Here is an 18,999-nt window from a genome sequence, read left to right as displayed (position 1 = left end):
CTCAGAGCTTCCTCATATTCAGTCACTCAACACTAGACTATCAAGAGCCAATTAAAATATTGCTCTAGGTCTGGGAAATGAGGTGAGGTTGACAAGATAATAGGAGTAGAACAATTAGAGTTAATTAGCCCAGTGGGAAATGCATTCCCAGGCAGCTAAGGGTGAGAGGCTGGGTTGGCAAGATAATGAGTCTAGACTGGATATACCAGAACAGGCAAAGCTTCATCTGCATGGAGAAGTGGCTGGCACAAAGCTTCTGACTCACCACCACAAACAACAGTAGGTTCTGGGAGAATATCAAACCCTACATGTACAGCCCTGGGGAGCTGGGATGGAGTGTGTGTGGCCATGCGTGTCCAGGTGTGGTTTCCTGGTGCTTGGCACCAGCAGTATGTCACACTGCATGCTGAGGGTGTATGTACACCTGAGCTGGAGCACAGAGCTGCACCAGCAGCCACTGGTGGGAGAACACAAATCTTCGTTTTACCAGTGAAAAGCTGACAAAGCAGGGAATCAGACTGGTGGGGGAAGGGAAGCTACAAACACAATTCTACCAGAGTTCTTCAGCTAAGTAACTCAACGACTAAGTGTTTCATCCATCTCCCTTTGTTATTTGGTGGGAGGAGAAGCAGCCCTGAGGCACCAGCAATTATCCTTTTAGTGGCATTTCAATGGCAATATTCCCAGTTGCCAGAAGCTCTAATAAATAAAATGAAAATACATAATGTTAAATTAGAACACACAACTATAAACAACATTTTTCTCTTTGCTGGCCAAGTAAATAGCCTTTGTAAGGAGTTACTCTGCTGATTGTTATCCAGTCAGAAAAGAATCCTCTGCTTTTCTTCTATTTCAGAAGTAATGTCAGAGCTTTGATTTTAAGGCAAGCACATCTGATGACTCAGCAAGGTTAGTTAATGCAATGCATGGATCTTCTGAGCTCTGAATATTTTTCCTGAGGAGAGGGGATTTCCTCTTACCTTTTCCTATGTGTCTCCTGGTGTTTTCTATAGTAGAATTACGGTTTACATTTGAGAGCAGACCCAGGCAGAACCTGTTTTTGTTATTTGAAGGGTCTGTAAATCCATCTATAAGGATACTTCGAGAGGAGGCCTGGAAAGTCTCCCCTACCCGGTTGTTGAGTTCATAGTAGGCAACTGAGCACCAGTGTTGGGGTTCCTCATAACAAACAGGCCGAAAGTCTGTAGGAAATAAAGTTAAGCAGCTGCTCAGGTTTCAGTAATATTTTAAAAACAATCTTTCTCTACTTTCTTTCATTCCCTCCCACTCCCAGTCCCCCACCTCTTCATCTAAACAGTCACTTTTATACTTAATCCCAACAGCAGCTTCCATTGCTTCTTGATTTTATAACTAAAGTCCCAAACATGTAAAAGGTTGGTGCATCAGCTTAACTCTAAGCCTCAAGGACCTCCACTTCTTCTTAAAGGTGGAAACTCCAGAGCATTAAATCAACCACCCTGACATTCCTCGCTGAACTGGGGCCTGAACTATACACTGAAAATAGTAAGGGATATATCTGCTCTGCACACCAGCAGGAGATAGGGATGACAGATGGGCTCAAAGCAAGTCAAAACTGAGCCAAGTTTTTGGTATTAGGCCTTTAGCCTAATACCAAACTCTGCAGTTCAGAAGTAATAAATCACTCCAATTTTTTGCATGCTTTCAGGCTTTCCGCTTCCATGTGGGACTGTAAGCAGAAATGTCAGCAAGGTCATTACTTTTGGATCTATCTCTGCCCAGGTTTTCTAAGTCAGAGACAGAGAAAGACTCCAAAATGTAACAGAATCTCTGAGCCTCATTTGTTCTACAGGAATTAGTAGGAAACTTTATCCTGCCTACTCACCACAGGCATGTGAGCCCACCTGCCCCCAGAGCACCTCTGTGCATAACCTCTAGTGAACTTCAACTAATACTCACTAGGATAGTGATCAGGGATGGTAGGCTGTGATAAAGAGATTAAACTAGCTTGACAATTTATTTATAAGTATTGGTGTCTGATAACTTGTTATTACCCGGCCCTTCTGTGTCCCCAACCGTAATTAGCACTACCCCCTCACATTCCTTCTGCTCCAGTTCCATGCTACATACACACTCCTCCCTGCTTCAGAAGGCTGGCAATATTTTTTTTAATGTGCACGTGTGCGCAGTGTTCAGTTCTCATTCTAGAAATGACATTTCTTTAGGAACACAATATGATGGACTAAAAGAACAATGGTGATTTTTCATTGCAGTAGGACGAAGCCAATGCAAAAGCCAGCAGAGGAACTCCATTTCCCCTTCCAACTCTGCAGCAATGGGCTCTGAATGGTAGGGACATCAATATTAGCCACTACTAGTCCAAAGGTAGCAGAGGCCGTGCTGGAGAGGTCATCAAGTTGCTTTGAGGGGTGCAAGCAGGACCCCTTCTTTGACCATTAATGCCTCTCCCACTAAAGAATTCTTATAAGATGACAAAGACTTTGGTCTTCTGTCAAAATATCCTTGTACTCCACTAGAACATGTCCTTTTCTTTTCAGTACCATAACATTAATACAAAGATGGCAGTAAAAAGGTCCCTACCATCAGGCTTTTAAGTGCTTGAAACCTATAGCTGAAGGTGATAAAGAGTTCGATATTGATACTGTTTTTGTGTGTTATATTGCCCCACCATCCCTGATTTGATATGTTTATCTTTACAATGTAGATAACAGTGTTTGCTTGAATTAACAGCTTTTTAACTGTAATAGTCCATGGATGCAAGTAAGGTCTAAATTCTGTAACTCTGTACATAATTCATGGAAATATTACATCAACCTATGCTGCTAGCTAATGGATGGGTCTAGCACATAGCCTTACTGCAAAAGTGCCTGAAACTTATTATTACAATCATTAACCCTTCTTGTGCAAATAACAATTTTTTTAAACAATTTTTTTTCTGAACAGTTTTTATTTAAAGAATAGTACAAATGTTTATTTACTTTCAGCTTCTCCATCGGCAGATTTACCTCCACTGGGCAAAGACAGCACGAGCTGACTTTCAGCTATTGCATCCATTGACCGTCCATTGTGGATTCCCGGAGGTTCTCTTGCATGGTAGGGTGGAGGTGGAGTTTCCACTACAGAAAGAAAGGAAAAACGAAAGGAGAAAGAAAGGAAGGAAGACACCTAAGTCAGCATATTGGTATATTCCTCCTGTTTCTTTCCTGGTGAGTATTTTACTACTTCAGTACTGTTTGGCTTGAGAAGACTGGAAAAAGCACAAAACTGAATCTGACCTCCCTTCAGTCTCCAGATTAAGACCATTGCATGTTCAGCAAAGATGGGAAGGAAAAGCTGTCATGTTGGACATGCAGTGCTTGAAAGAGAGAGGGATGGTCACAACAGTGTCTCAGGCTTAGACCCATGTAAAATCAAGGTCTCTATTAACACCAGTTGTTACCCTAAGAAAGTAATGCAGTTTCATATGTTATTTCCAGAATTCTGTCTTTAATTTAAAACTTGAGGAGGATGATTTAAGAGCAAAACCTAACTGTGTTTGATCCTCTGGGAGGAAGCTCTCTTTCTTCATAATCTATAAAAAAAGCCTATAGAAAGCTATAGAAATCAGACTTGACAAAACTCCCTCTGGATTTGCTCTTTTTTCCTCTGTTCTAGAAGAGAAGTCTGTCCCTCTCTTGGTTTGTTCAGTCTCCCATCAAAGAGTAATAGATGTCATGAAAACATTGGGAAGAAAAGTATCAAGTCACAATTGCTCAGCTCCTGATTTGTTTCATTTACAACACCATGAGCTAGAAAACAGAAGGTTACTCTACAGTGGGGATTATCCAGAAAGGCTGGAGGCCTTAGAAAGTTAAATTAAAAAGGAATTAATTTTCATATTATAAAATGAAAACGTTCAGTGCAGAAGCACTAAAAGTGTATAGTTTTGCCTCATTTGAACAAAAATTCAGTGGGCTTATATGAAAATTATAGTCATATACAAGCTTGCAGGACCAAGGGCCTCTTTAAGAATGGTTTAACTTGGTTCCAGACTGAAATTCCTTCTTGTGTTTGGAGTCTGTTGGCTGGCCATCAAAATGGAGCAACTTGACCCAGAGTGGATAACTGTCAACTGTATCAAGAGACAACCACTGCATCTTACAAGTAAGCCATGCTATTCTATTCTAGTAAAGCACTGTTCAATGCCTAGGAATTTCATACACTATATGATATTTCTAGCACTTAAATGACATAACCTTCCAACAAAAAACAGTAAAACAAAATCAAGAAATAGTGGGAGAGAAAATAGGATATAGAAAGGAATATAATCCCCAAATCACATGGTCATATGGATATTTTTGATGTCTACTGCTAAGCTAGTCCCATTTAGATCTCCTTATATCCACTAAAGAAAAATAGGAACCTGCAGACACAGTGTATTGGACACATACAAGAAGATGCAATGAATCTTATTCTAGGAGTGTCTGTTTTCCTCCACTGGTTACAGGGAGAGTATAGACAATTCCATGAGATGCAGAACCTGCTACATCTATATGTGGTCACAGCAATCCCTCTATAGGTTCTTGATGTAACTCCAGTTTGCTTTAGCCTTTCATCCCTGATTGTTACACAGGCAAATTATGCTTATCAGTATGCTGTGTGCTGTGATATACTGAAGCTCAGGTTGAGCCACTTCCATTATTAAGTAGCTTTGCGAGGTTCCAGGTTCAGTTAAATGCACGAGTCAGAGTCATTACACAGCTGGAATGGGCCTGATTTACCTGTCAAGACCAGCTCCACTGAATCCAGCCTAGTTACACACAGGTGAAAGAAAAATACTGGAGAAGACAAACAAGTCTTGCTACTTGATGAAATGTTTCAGTGTTGCTAAATATGATTTACTCAGAAATGCAGATCTAGAGAAGAAATGAATGAAGGAACATTCAATGAATGAAGAGGGAAGGAAAAGCATCACACTGTGTTGAAAGTGTTCAGCTTAAAAGGAAGTTCAAATGCTACAGACACCTTGTAAAATAAACATCTTGCACTTAAAATGAAATAGGCATATCATTAAGGACCTGAATTTAAATGCTTCATAGCTGAGACACTAAAATCTTAAATTACAAGATTCTGACCTGAATTTATCTTTGTGAAAAAGCTGCCATAACTGAAACTATTTGAAAGTTAAAGTTACCATATTTTGATATGAAAACTAGCTCTTAGCTGTGTTGCATTAACAGCAAATGCACAATTAAATTTTCAGGTAATTAGAGCTGTACTAAGTCAGGAGTTCACAACACAAACAATCTGAGCGACATAAACCTGCTAATCTCAGAACTGTGGAACATGTTCCAAAGTCACAGGAACTTGCCTGGTGACTTCTCCAGGTGTTGGGCCAGATTGTTAAACACCTTAACTTTCTGAAATTTATACAGTCAGTAGGATTGCCATAAACTTAAAAAACTTTCTGGACACCAGTTTCCCCATTTTATCCTGTCTCCTTGATGGAGTTTCTAAAAGTTTATACCCTGACCATTCTAGGTCCCTAACTTAGGTCTTGCAAGTGCTCTTTTCTGCCACACCTGCTTCTCTCCTCAGATTTTTCCCCAGAGTAATCATGACATCTCACCCAGGCACTTCTAGGAGCAGGATTACTATAGTTCTCAATCTCTTGAGCATCTGTCAGAAGGACTGAGAGACAATATACAGGAGACAGTCACAAGAAATCACATTCCAAGTCCATTCTATCCAACAGTTCAATCTGCAGCTACAGTCTGGGGGGAGCACAGAATTGTCACCCAACCTCAAATGCCTCAGAGTGTCCCAAAGCTCATTCTTACCCATGAGCTGATAGGGACTTCCCGGTCCAGAAGAGCTTTCTGGTGAGTTGGGGTAGCTGATGCTGTTAGGTGACTGGGAGAACATGTGGCTGGGGGATGATGGGAAAGGGGTGCACGGAGGATGCTGGAAAGAATCTGGATAAGTGGCATTGTGGGGCATCAGTGGCTCACTGTGCAGAGAAGTGTTTCGAAACTTGGCAAGGAGGCTGAGGTGAGGGTTAAACTCGCTGTGTCTTGGAACGAGTACAGGAGGTAGCACTGAAAACAAAAACAACAGAAAAAATGGTTAAACTGTGCTCTTGAAAGTATATCTTGTTGTAAGTTAAAAAGAGGCATATTCCATGCTGCTCAAATATTGGTCTCTATATACAAGTCATTGAAGAGTAACAAACTTGTCCAAACCCAAGAATCAAAAGCTGAATTCCTGGACACTGTTGTCTAGATCTGCAGCCAGTTACAGCAGTTCCACATGCAAAATGAGGAATCTTGACTTGAGAAAGGTACCATAAAATTCACAAGTACAGCACATCTCTCCCTTTCAAAGTTACCTATTTCTCCCTTCTTCAAAAACTGAACACATCAGAAGTTTTCTAAATATTATCACCAGGATGTGCCAAATTCACAGCCAAGTTTAATAACAATTAATAGTGCTCTACAATACACTGCATATTTTATTACCAGCGCGTTACAGATGAGCAAAAGGAAGTACCGATATGAAGCCAGACAGCAGACCTAAAATGTTGTCGAGTACTTGAAAATGCTGCCAGACAGACAGTTGGATCTTTGAAAGGAAATGTAAATGGCAATTCAAACACTGCAGCAATATCAATTTAGGTCTTGCAATATAGTTAGAAAAGATCAAGCAGAAGAAGGCATATGTCAGTGGTTGTTACTTAAGACATGAAAAATGCAGGCCAGAAAACTGAAATCCAAAATAACCCACTTAAAAATTATGCTAGTAGAAGATATTGCCTATCCGCAAACTCTCTTAATTTTCATCCCACACTGTCAGTGCTGATAACAGCATAGCCCCTATGAGAAACCCAAAGCTGATCCAAATTACTTTGGACATATGAAAAACAAGAATAGAATTAAGATTTAAAACACTTCGAAAATCCTGACTAGTGAGATACCTATGAAGATGTTAACCCTGGGCTGGAACACAAAGAGGCTTGCTGACTAATTTTTAATATAAGAGTTCAACCTGAGGCTTTAACTGTGTCTTCCATAGTCCTTGGTGGTGAGAGCAGTCCCTACATGGGTGATTCCTGTACCCCAGGATTTCTCTGTTGGTTACTAGCTCACATAGTGCCTAATTATCTTCATTAAGGCTTCTAACACAGGTAGGGGGAATGAATTCCCAGTTGGTATCATGCAGACGTAAAAGCCACCAAAGAAGGAGGCAATTTGAGTTATTGGAGAAGAATGAATTGTCCCAGCATCAGGGACAATTCAGCAGGCTTGTATTGACTAACCTAGTATCCAGAGTTCCTCTGGCCTAAAACCCAGCAGCACATCACCTTCCAGTCTATCCTTACTAGTTTATGTAAACAAATAGCAATGCATGCTCTTGTTTTTAAATGTTGATGGGAACATACAGTTTGAACATGTTTTAACATATTGCTTGGGCTAAAAATCTGTCTAGGTAAGGCAAATTATTTTTAGGTAGGTTAGCTAACAACTTTTAATTACAGCAAACTCTCATTTATCCAGCATAATGAAAGAGTGGAATAATTGCTATTGAATAAAGCAAATAATGTATAGATAATGCAAAACATATGCATGAGAAGAGGCTGCAGGAACTCTGCTTGGAATGCACATCAGTTGCTCAGAGAGCTGGGACATTTACAGTACTAACAAAGGGTTTACAGCTTCTTGCTCAATGTAGCACCATGCAGTAGAGGCAGGGTTAAACAACTTGTCTTCCACCCACTGGAATATACCCCTAGGAATTTGCTAGTCACCCATGACCTGAAGAACTGAGCCCTAGCACTATGCAAAAGATTGGACTGATGGCAGGGAGTTCACTGCAGAAGTTATCTTCTCACCTGCCTGGAAACACAGGCACTGGGATACCTGTTAAAACACCACAAATGCATGGTTCTCTGGCCCAATGCATTGCTAATTAGCCTCTGGCCAGGACAAGGACTGGTGCTCTAGAGACTACTTTCTTTCCTTCAGCCTCTCATATGCCCCTATTTGTGGCATGAAGAGTCTGCTGCCACTTTCTTAAGTCGTTTGGTAGAGAAAGGTATTTCTGCTTCTTTACTGTTCTTTGAGCTTTAAACATCCAGGTAGGACTCATACAAGCAATACAAGTATTCACATCTGGCATGCACTGCCCAGTCCCCTGTGAATCTCTTCACAGGCAGTGGAGAGGAATAAACTCTTTAACTGCTATATACTGGGACAAGACCAGTACCATCACTGCAGATATGGTTTTGATGAGCTGTATTCCTCCTATCCTGTGCTCCTGTGAAGAGCTCCAGGCTGTGAGCTGTTGCTGCTTCTGGAGTTTTCCTCAGCAGCTCCATGAAGCTGGTATGATGCTTGTCAGGTCAGCTGCTGATCAGCCAGCTCTGACTGGCAACCTTCAAAAATGAGGAGCTGGGGATCCCTTTGCACTCAGCAGAGGTGCTGAGCAAGGGGCAGCTGTGTGCAGCAACACTGTGCAGTGTTGAGAGGCTGACACCTCACTGTGGGTACCACAGCTGAGGGAGCTGCTTCCTTCAGCCCTGTGAGAACTCAACTCCTCCTCTAAATGAAAGCTGAGAATCTGGATGTGTGAACAGCACTTGCCAGGGAAAGCCTTTGATTTGCCTTGAGTGAGTCAGCAGGAAGAATTTTCAAGCCTTGAACTCCTTCCCAGCTCTGACCATGGCACTCTTAATTTCTGCTCTGCTGAATAGCATGTTTGCCACCTCACTCACTCTTTCCACTGACTGTTCTGTGACTGCCTAGAGGGCTAAAGTCTCTGTGGTGGGGAGGCGTTCAGAGAGCTCTTGTTTGTGGCTTAGAGTACCCCCAGGGCCTCGTTCTCCTTGTTATTTTGGTAACATGTCACTCTCCAGGGCTCAACCGCTCTGAAGCAAATGTAACCAGAGGCGTAAAACTGAGTAACTGGGTGTGTTGGGACCTGTCTATCCTCATGAACTACCCACATATTCTCCACTCATTGGGGTCCTTTTCTTCTATGTGCTACTGTCCACCAAAAGCCAGAGGTGGATCCTTCCTTCTATGCATGCTGAAGTGTTGATGATCTTTGTTCAACTGAAGACAAATATGGTCATGTCCTAAGTCCTGTCACTGCTTTTCATACCTTTCTCCCATTCCCTTTAGCTTCAACAGTTCTTGCTGGGAACCTGGCTGTGCCTGTGACTTCAGATGCTAGCAAGCAAACCTACCTGCCTCATTTTAATTTCAGGTACAACATCCACACTGCGATTTCTCACACATTAATCCATCTCTGCATAGTTTACTACTTTTGGAGACCGCTCTCCAGTAAGATACATCTCTTCCCTGTGCCCAGGACTACTCCCAAGCACATGGCCAACAGTGAAGCCATCAGGCGGTCTTCCACCTGGGAGGCTATCATATCTTAGTCCCACTCAGGCTTCATGAAAGCAATCAGTTTGTCTAAGTCAAAAATTCTCCTGTCCACAGCAGCACTGCTTTCTAACTGGAGCTGCATCTCACCACTTGCATTAGTGCAAGTTCTCTCTCCTGCTGCTGCCCCAGAGCACCTGAGTGGGTTGCACTCTTTGCTATACAATACAAATATATCCTATAGCTGTGAGCTTCAGCTTCTGAGTTGCCCCTGTAAGCAGAGTTGTAGGAGTGAATACAACAGCCTGAGAACAATTCCTGGGTCCTGTGGAGAACTGGCACAGCACAGCTTGTATCCTCACAGCTGCAATCACTTTCACCTCCAAAACAACGTGGCCAAGTCCAAAGTGCCCAAAGTCCCTCCTGTGGGCTAACCCCTGCACTCTGAGAGCTGCTAGTTCACGCAAGTCCACGTGGGTGAAAGCTGTTTCTGGGATCATGTTACCAATGCATCAGTACCCAGACCTGCACCTTGTCCCCTCTTCTATTTTACTAGCAGAGATACTGCCAGTGTGCTGCGCAAAAAATAGAGACATCTTCACAGCTGAAAGCCTCTGAGTTTCAGGATCAGAACAAGAAGCTTTGACAGCCATTTAACAGCTGCTGGACAATTCCATTAGCAGTGTTTGTTAGCTGGCACTGAACAGATGAGAAAACCAGGGTTGAAATCAGCACCGTTCAGTGCTGTCAGCCTCTGCACTGAGGAGACTCCATTAATTGCACCGAAGTAACACCAGAAGAAATGAGAAGACACTAAAGACTGCAGCCGGCAAATAAAGAAGTGCAATAAACAAAAAAATGGGATATTTTATGAGCATCTTTTCTTAAATTATTGAAGAGTTTACTTTAGCAGTGCATGAGATCAGCTCATTCCACTGAAAACTGTTGACAATAAGCACCACTCAGTGTAGCTGTAAAATATAAAAGTTTTGACAACGTTTACAGCGGATCAGATACAACTTCACAGTGACAGCTCTGCTGCACTAGAAGGATTATCAGAAAAGGAAGCAGCCCCTCGTTAACAAATGTTAACAAATGTCTTTCCCTTATTTCATCTGTGAAAAGAAACATCCCACAGTTCACTTATCTGATCCTAATGTCACCTCAGAGTAAAGTTCATGCCAGACAAGGAGTAATCTCAGAATAAAAAGTATACACTTACCAACTGTATCCATTAGTAAATTAAATTACCATGATTTTTGGCAGTAAGGGAGAGCTAGGTTAGACATTAGAAACCATTTTGAACTGTAAGGATAGCAAAGCAATAGCTTCACTTGCCTGGGGAGATTGTACAGCCTTTATCACATGGGATTTTTAGAGCTCATTAGGAAAATATCTGTCAGGAACGTACCTGGTAATTTGTTTTGGTTTGGGAGTCTGGACAGAGGAAAACAGGATGATTGCTCAAGACTTTTGCCAGCCCTGCTTTCTAAGATCCCTATAGAAGTCAGCACTGAACACTAAATTTTTTTAACAGCTGTTTCATTGACATAAAGACCTTTCAATGAGGTCGTAAATTTTTAGTGCAATCCAAAGAGGATTATCAGTAGAAAATTTCAAATTTTTATGGGAACCTGGTGGATTTATTTGACATAAACTCTCCATTAAGGTAAACCAAACACACCTAAGGCAGGCCACCAGGTATTTTAGGAAAAATCAACTAACCTGGTTTCATATTGACTGCAAAATATGCCATTTTACTGCAATTCTTATCTTTAAGGAGAGAGCTAGTGTTTCCTGGTTTTCAATGAGACATAAATCTCACTATGGTGGTGAGGCCAGGCTGGTGCCCAGACTTCATGCCACCAGTTCAGATGGGAGGATTCAGCACCCATGCTCATGGAGAGGAAGCTGCTTTCAGCACCTTGGACAAGATCCGGGTGCCCTCACGGTCCGATGGGATGCAGATCCCAATGGGAGAGGGGCTCCTTACTTCCTCTCTAGTCCTGGCTGCCGGAGCTATGATAGCAGCAGGCAGGGTAAGACCCAAGATCCTTCCATCAGATGGAGCCTGCCTTTTCACATTTCAGAGCACTGCTGTAGGATGCACCAAGATTAGACCTGCCGGACCAAGAGCTAACACAGAGATGCAAATCATTTGCAGATGACATAATTACCTGGTGTTTCCACCCGCCGGTAATGGTAGGGATTGATGCACACTTCTTTTTGTTTTGAGCCAAAAGGGAACTCACAACATTCCAGTGGTTTCAGCTCATGGTGAGATTGTAAGTCAGGCCAGCGCCACACTCTGCAATATATGACGTGGGGAAGCCCCTTGCGGTGAGACACCTGCAGCCGCCCATCCAAGGAACGTGGGATCGTGACACATTTACTGGGCTGACCTGGGCAGCTCAGAGCCCTCTCCAGTTCTTCCATGGCTCCTTTTTTCTTCTTCAACTTCTTCACCAAGGAATCAACAGCTTTTTCTGCCCACTTTTCTTCTTCATCTCCTTGTTTCCAGCCCAGCAGCCTTTTCACTGCAGGGCTGGTGAAGGAGAACAAGGAACTGATAGGGGTGCTGGAGTGCATAAGAAGCAGAGATTATGCACGAGCGTTAATGGAAGCACAAGCTGTTCTCCTGCCTTGCAAGGCCTGCACGGAGTTTCCACAGTATTGTGATGGACACAGTGGAAGAAGGAAGAGAGGCTCTTTCACACGTACGTTTTTGTAGTCTTAGGCACTGGTTACAAGTAGTCCAACAGGGTGGGTCTCACAACTTTCCAAACATCAAGAAACTCCTGATGAAGCCTGGAACAGCAACACAATACATGGTTAGGCTTCACACACTATTTCCATTGTTCCTTCAATAAAATGTTTTGAAAGAGAAATCACTCAAAATGTGTAGTTAATTTTCAGTGGTTTTCTGTTTGGTTTTTAGTGTTTATTTTGGGCCCAAGCCTCTCCTCCGCACTATCCACTCCACTCATTTTAGAGTTGGACCATGGATATTGTAAAGTATCCAGTCACTTTAACTTGTGTTTAGAGTTTAATGCAGCCAGGCAAATGATTGCAGGACTAAGATTATTTTTAGTACAAAAGAAAATTTACCCTCTTTTTTATATGCTGGTAGCTGTAGGTTCAGCCCAATCATCTTCTATGAAAATAAATCTGTAATATCAAATTTTATGGAAGCAATGAGTAGAATACTGTTCTGATTTCAACTCCCTCTCTGCCATCCAATCTCACTGTACTGTCAAGAACTGTAAAACATTAACTGCAGAATTAATTTAAACTACTCCTAGATTTCATTTAAGGCTTTTGAAAGATTTACTAGTATTCTCTAAACTTATTTATATTTTCTTACATGGAAGAGAAAAACCTTTTCTGCCTATAAAGTCGGTTTCTCCCTCTCTCCCTCTTCAACAGTTCACAACTTTCCAAATCACAGACTTTTGGACACAGTTTGTGCTGGATGGATCCTGAGTTATTTTTGCTAGGAGCTGCTATATCTGACAAGAGTTTAATTCTTGAGGGCTTTTTTTTTTTTTTTTCTTCATATAGCTGCAGCCAGTCTAATTTTAGCTGAAAATTACATATTTCCACTGACTGGAACTCTGAGGAAAAAATGTCCTTGTATGTCAAGCTATTTACTGCTTTAAATATATTTCACGGACCCCCTGTGCACAGCAAGTCCAAAGGTCTGAACTACACAGAGGGCACTTAAAACAAGAGATGGGAGCAGCTTCCAAATAGATGCCTCTAGAAGAGCAGCTCCATAACAAACCTAGTCCACCCCTGTGGACCTTTCTGCCCCGCCAATAAAGGTTTGCTCAAAGCCCTCAGCACCACTTAGATGCAGCCACTGAGGGGACAACTGTTGCCCCCCACAGGGAGTGGCAGAGCTTCACAAACCATATTTTTGTGCTATTTCCTTAAATGTACAGATCTTGTTCAAAGGGCACTTGGGGACACTGTGTGCAGCTGCAGGTACAACTCAGTGAGACAGGAGGCCAATCCCAAAGACTGGTTCCTTGGCATACTCAGATACCTTGACGCCATGCAGCTCTGGAGCATGCTGCAATGTGAGCACACATGGCCCAGGGCAGCACAGTGTCTTGGACAGGCTGTGATGTTTACTGAGGACCAAGGACTGCCTAGAGCTGTTTTTCTGTTTTGTTCTCAGGCCCACCCCTATGCCCCACTGCATTTCCCTTTGGGAGATGCCCATCGCCCTGAGAAATGCAGATATGTGGAAACATAACAAGCTTTTTCCCTTCTTCCACAACAGCAGCAACGGTGGGGGAGGGGGCTCAAATTCCCAAAAGCCTTCCACTGCACTAGGAGGACGGAAGCACTTGGCCCCACAGAGGAGAAATCATGAAAGGAACTCTTCAGCAGCAGCAGCTGCTCTTCACCGAGACTTTCATATGCCAAGCACCATGAAAATATGCACAGAGGAACTACAAAACTGGAAGGAAGAACAGGCACACCTTGCTTCAGGCACCCACCAGAGCACTGAGCTCTGGTTTATGCAATTTCTACATTATTAACCTGTGTGTGTGTCCATTTGTCCTCAACTGTCAAGAGAGGCTCTTGACAGAGCACGGCAGAAACCCCCTGGCTCGTGCCCTTCATCAGTCCATGGAACTGTGGAAACCTGTCTCACCATGCAAAAAGAAACTTCAGATTCCAGATTTTTTCCCCTGCTCTGTATTAGTAAATGTCCAATGATCTGGAGTATTTAATTAGATAGTTACTAATGCCTCTAGACAAAGCCTATTACGAAAAGTCTATTCCAAACACTTAGAGGATGTATGTGAAAATGAAGGAAAATCAGAGTGATTTATCACAGGAAAAGAACCCGTCAATCTGTTTGTAAAACATGATGTGGATAAAATTTAGGGAGGAAGGCTCCAGCCTTTGCAGGAGCAGGTTCAGGCTACAGAGCCCAGCACCAGCCCCATCCAGACATCCTGTGCAGTGGAGGTGTCCATCCCTTGCTGCCCTGGTGAGAACCTGTGGACGATCCACCATCACACAGCTGTCATTGCCTGGTGGCACCAAACCCCATCTTCACATAAGAAAATAAAACAATGCTGGGATCACTGTGGATCAACCATGAAAGCAGCAACAGGAAGCAAGGAAAGCCTGGGATGAAAGCCCACCAGACCAGTAGCAGTGTAGAAGTCTCTGTTCTATGCTGAGAGGGAAAACGGCTCACACTTCTTATCTGAGGGGGTCTCCTGGGCATTGGCAAGTGTAAACAACTGCTCCTGATAAGTTAATGCAACACTACAATCATCAGATGTGAAAACATACATGTTCACATAAAAGTATTGTCCCAAGATTTTCTTTTCCATTTTGACCAAGGTTTTAAATAAACACATTAATCTCCTTCAGTCAAATTAAATAACTCAACAGTGACATCAGTATGAGTCTGAGCACTATTGTTGCTGGTGGGAGAGTCGCCAAGACTATGTGTATAAAAGCAAAAGCCGTGCTTTGCAGACCATGTGATATAGTCTCAGATAAGTATGTTGCACAATTTCCTACCACGCTCCCCCCAGTTTCTTCTAAAATGTTTTTTCCCCAAATTCAACTAACAAATAAAATATAAATGGTATTAAATAAACTAAACAGCTTTCAAATAGTATTATCAGAACATCCTAGTTTAATATTATTAAATTATAAAATACTGCACACTATTCAGCAGACTAAGTCCTCTGTTGCTATGCTTAGATTCTCCATTGTCAAATAGGGTGGCAACCACTCTGCTCCAGGGCTGCAACAACAGAGATGTCAATTCACAATTTAATTTTAATAGTCTTTCAGGACAGCAGTTGCTTAAGCCATACGCCTTTGGTAAGCGGCAACTTGCCTACCTGGAATGTTTCAACCCCACAATTGATCTATTTTCTGTGCTGATGATCCACTGTGTTTCTTGATGCTTGATGCAGTCTAGAGCAGCAGTAGGAAGGGAAGTGTTACAGCTTTGATCCATATTCCCAACACATGTCCATTATACAATGATGGAAGTTATGGTCTGGCCAGCTCTATCTCCCTCAGATATGATGTGCTATCATGAGGATGAGTCAGGCATTGTTCAGGATACATTCCTAACTCAATTCCCTCCTCTGGGACTACAAGGAAGGCTTTGTCTATCTGTCAGCTAAGTGACTGATAGTCAACACTAAACATGGTCAGTCTTCCCTCGTGTAAATCTTTATTCCATCACTGAGTATAGCCTAAGATCTGAAGCTTGATTTAGGGAAGAGGTAGAAGACAACTGGGACATGAGCATGGACCCACCCTTTTTTTCTGTGGCCTGCAGTCTCGAGAAGGTGGGACTGGAAACATGTCAGCCCAGCTCACTGGCTCCCTTCTCCCTAAACATAGGGAGTATATCGTGCTGTTGCACAATAGCAGTGAGAAACATCTCTGGGCACAGGAACTTTATTACCTGTAGCATGTTATTACCACAGCATCTGGAATGGCTTTGGTCTGTACCCACAGCACTCCCCCAAACCACTTTAGTGCGTAGTTCAAGAGTTAGGAGGGAACAGGGGTCACTCCTAATAATAAGTCAGCATAGAGCCACCATGTTTTGTAGGGTGAGACAACCATTGCACAGAAGTAAGCCTCAAGACCAAGAACAGTATAAGGTGTGTTTACTTTATTAGTATAGAAGCAGTTTTCAGTAGAATTTACTTGGCTACATAAACATGCCAAATTTTTGACACCCATATATGATCTACTCATCCCCAAGTCCCTAAATCTATATTTGAGAAAAATATGTGTGTATATAGCATGGACCATTCCACATACAGGTAAATACCTAACAAAAAAATAGCAAAATCAGGCACTGCATACAGCTAATGCTGTGACAGATGAGGCACCTCAAGTCTGAATGACTGCAAGGGTAAGAGCCAGCAAAATGGACATGAAGTGGAAGGGACTAGGATATTTTCTCCTCTGTTGCCCATTTTTCACCTCCTGGTGTAGAAATAACCTGTAGGTCCTCAGGTCAACAGGAGAAATGTGTTGCTCCAGGAGCTTCACTTCAGTAATTTCTGCTGTAGCACTAAAGAACCTGACATGTCAGGAGCAGAGGAAAGCCCACCATAATGGCAGGCTTACCATTTCCTAACTGGAGCCAGGTCCTGATGAAATTAATAAGAGGGGTTCCAGAGCTCATGGAAATTAAACTTTCCCTCCTCTCTGTCTAGTGCAAACATGCTGACATCTCCATTATGGAACGATTTTGTTAAGTTTAGGTTTTATCAAATGTAAAAAGGATCCACTGTGTCAGGAAAGATTCACATCCCACCTCAGCAGAATGCCTGTGCAGTCCAACATGCTGATGAAGTTTCCTCTAATTTAGTTGTCACAGAATCATAGAATCATAGAATATCTTGAGCTGAAAGGGACACTAGGGTCATCAAAGCCAAATCCTGGCCCTGCACAGGCCACCTTAAGTGTCACAGCATGTGCCTCAGAGAATTGTCCAAACATTATTGAACTCTGTCAGGCTTGTGCTGTGACCAGTTCCCTGGAGAGCCTGTTCCAGTGCCTGACCACCCTCTGGGTGAAGAAACTTTTCCTGATATCCAACCCAAACCTCTCCTGACACAGCTTTGGGCCATTCACCCAGGCTGCGGGAATTTCGCTCCCATAGGCACAGCAGGGAAATTGTACCAGTCCTCGTTAAATTTCATTCTAAGCTTTCTGCAGAAACCGAAAAGGAAAACTTCATGGATGCTAACAACAACTGACTTAAGACACCACCTTGTAAAAGCAAAGTGTCCAACATCCCTCAAAAGCATATCTGTGTATGTGCATGTAAGCACAAGTGTGGGCAGATGTATATGTATTTCTGGTCTCAGCGTAAAGCTTCAAGGTGCTGCCTCCACTCCAGCACTTGCCTGGTGAGGGGCATGGCTGTCTCGAGAATGCCTGACATCATCAGTCTCGCTGTCACTGCAACAGCTAAGTAAGGCCACAGAGGGAGATTTCTCAGAGGGTCGTCTAGACATAAGCTGTGCAGTTCTTGGAGATGCATATGGCTGGAAACAGAGCAGTGAGACAATTATAGCTGGAAGTCTGACACTCAGCAACTAAATCACAACAGAACTGGAAGGGAGAAAATTGTTTCAGTCGATCAATGTGAAGAGGAATGCAGTGAACATGCTCTTGGTTAGTTATTTTTATCTAGCACTGATTCAGTTACTTCTACCTACTATGAAAGAGAGAAGCATGTAAGTTTTTTTTTAATTAAATGATTCTTGGTATGTTTTCAAATGTGCCCAGCTGGCAGCAGCCTGCACACACCCAGGGCTGGCAAAGAACCTCCTGAGTCAAATCATCACTGCTACTTGCTATGGGGATCTTCTACACATCAGCAGGGAAAAGAGTTTTAAAACAAACAAACAGAGTTTGTACAAATAGGTGGATCTCAAATGAGTGGTGAACCTCACCAACCTTTCCCTTGCCTCAGGCCTCATGCACCAGCCTTTTATATTTTTTTATCCAAACAGCAACTTGGAGATGGGCAACAGAGGTTTCACATGTACACTCATTCCAGGAGAGCAATGTGAAAGCACAGCCTGAGTGGCACAGTCCAGTAATCAGCTCAGCAACAGTGGCCACATGTTATTTTTGAAGCATGTAAATCACTTGTTCCACTCATGGCACTCTCAACATCAGTTGGGATCCCCTGGGGCTTCTTGTTGTCCTTGGGACCCACCCTTGGGACAACGGTGCTATTATGAATCCATTGGAAACTACTGTCTTTCACACACAAGAAAATACACTGAATGAATTATTCATTACAATGTTAACAACTTCTTCCACGACCACAGAACCTAACACCTAGGATGAAAAGAAGGTTGGGTTTTTTTTAATTAAGAAATTAAATTTCTTCCCAGCTTGACCTTGGACTGCTCCAACCAGAAACAGATGCAATGATAGGAGGTAGAGTGTTTGAGGCTCAAATTTACCCATGTTTCGCACAGCCCTGGCAACATCTTGTTTATTCATATAAACTTAAATGAATATTGCAAGCTTCTGAAACCTATTTTTTTGAGTCTTTTTCAAGTTTGTTCAGAAAACCCTTCTACATTGAACTTTATGTGCAGGCATCAGTATCACAAAGCAGATCTCACAACACCTCATGCTTCTCCAGCCACTTGTTCACCCTATGGAGCCTTCACCTGAACTCACTGCCTGCCAAATAAAGTAAGAACAAAATTTGATGCTAGTAACTAAAAATCTCTGACATCCACATAATTTTTCTGAGCCCATGTAACCACTCAAGTATTACCTCATCTATTCAGCATCTTTTAGCTTCTCTTAACAGGAATAACACATTCTAACTTGATACAAAGGAGAGAGTCAAGTATATAATCTGCACACCTTAAAACAGCTATGTGCTCTTCCACAGGCCAAACACCTGCCGAAGTGTTTCAGAAGCATAAATTCTGTTGCAAAAGAAAATTGAGTACCCAGGTCATGTTTGGTGTGCCCATGATGCCTGATTAGGAAGGTATGTACCAACTCCTGCTGTGGGACTGTGGATGAGCACATTGGGAGATAGTTCAACAAAGCTTCATCTGTGTAACATAAGATGGAGAGAACA

The 18,999-nt window shown here is 42.5% G+C and overlaps 1 protein-coding gene and 1 long non-coding RNA gene across 3 annotated transcripts in view; one reads left to right on the top strand and one right to left on the bottom strand.

Annotated features, from left to right (window-relative positions):
• SMAD9 (SMAD family member 9) overlaps positions 1-18,999 on the bottom strand; it is a 35,137-nt gene that overhangs the window by 8,609 nt on the left and 7,529 nt on the right. Inside the window, exons 2-5 of one of the 2 annotated variants that reach the window (XM_021541906.4) lie at positions 11,543-12,173; positions 5,820-6,077; positions 2,979-3,116; positions 981-1,202 (exon numbers count right to left, since the gene is read on the bottom strand). In XM_021541906.4, the coding sequence (XP_021397581.1) occupies positions 981-1,202; positions 2,979-3,116; positions 5,820-6,077; positions 11,543-11,954 (1,030 nt within the window). In that variant the 5' untranslated portion in view covers positions 11,955-12,173. The remainder of the gene's footprint in view (positions 1-980; positions 1,203-2,978; positions 3,117-5,819; positions 6,078-11,542; positions 12,174-18,999) is intronic. The other variant, XM_021541909.4, reaches the window with a different exon arrangement.
• LOC110476729 (uncharacterized) lies at positions 3,068-9,291 on the top strand. The gene is made up of 3 exons (XR_002466471.4): positions 3,068-3,206; positions 4,031-4,143; positions 9,159-9,291. It is a non-coding gene; the product is annotated as an uncharacterized LOC110476729 (long non-coding RNA).

The sequence above is a fragment of the Lonchura striata genome, chromosome 1 (assembly GCF_050655825.1).
Source record: "Lonchura striata isolate lonStrDom1 chromosome 1, ASM5065582v1, whole genome shotgun sequence".
NCBI classification, from domain to species: domain Eukaryota; kingdom Metazoa; phylum Chordata; class Aves; order Passeriformes; family Estrildidae; genus Lonchura; species Lonchura striata.
Note: the sequence above shows the minus strand (reverse complement) of the source record. Positions and strands in the feature narration are given on the sequence as shown.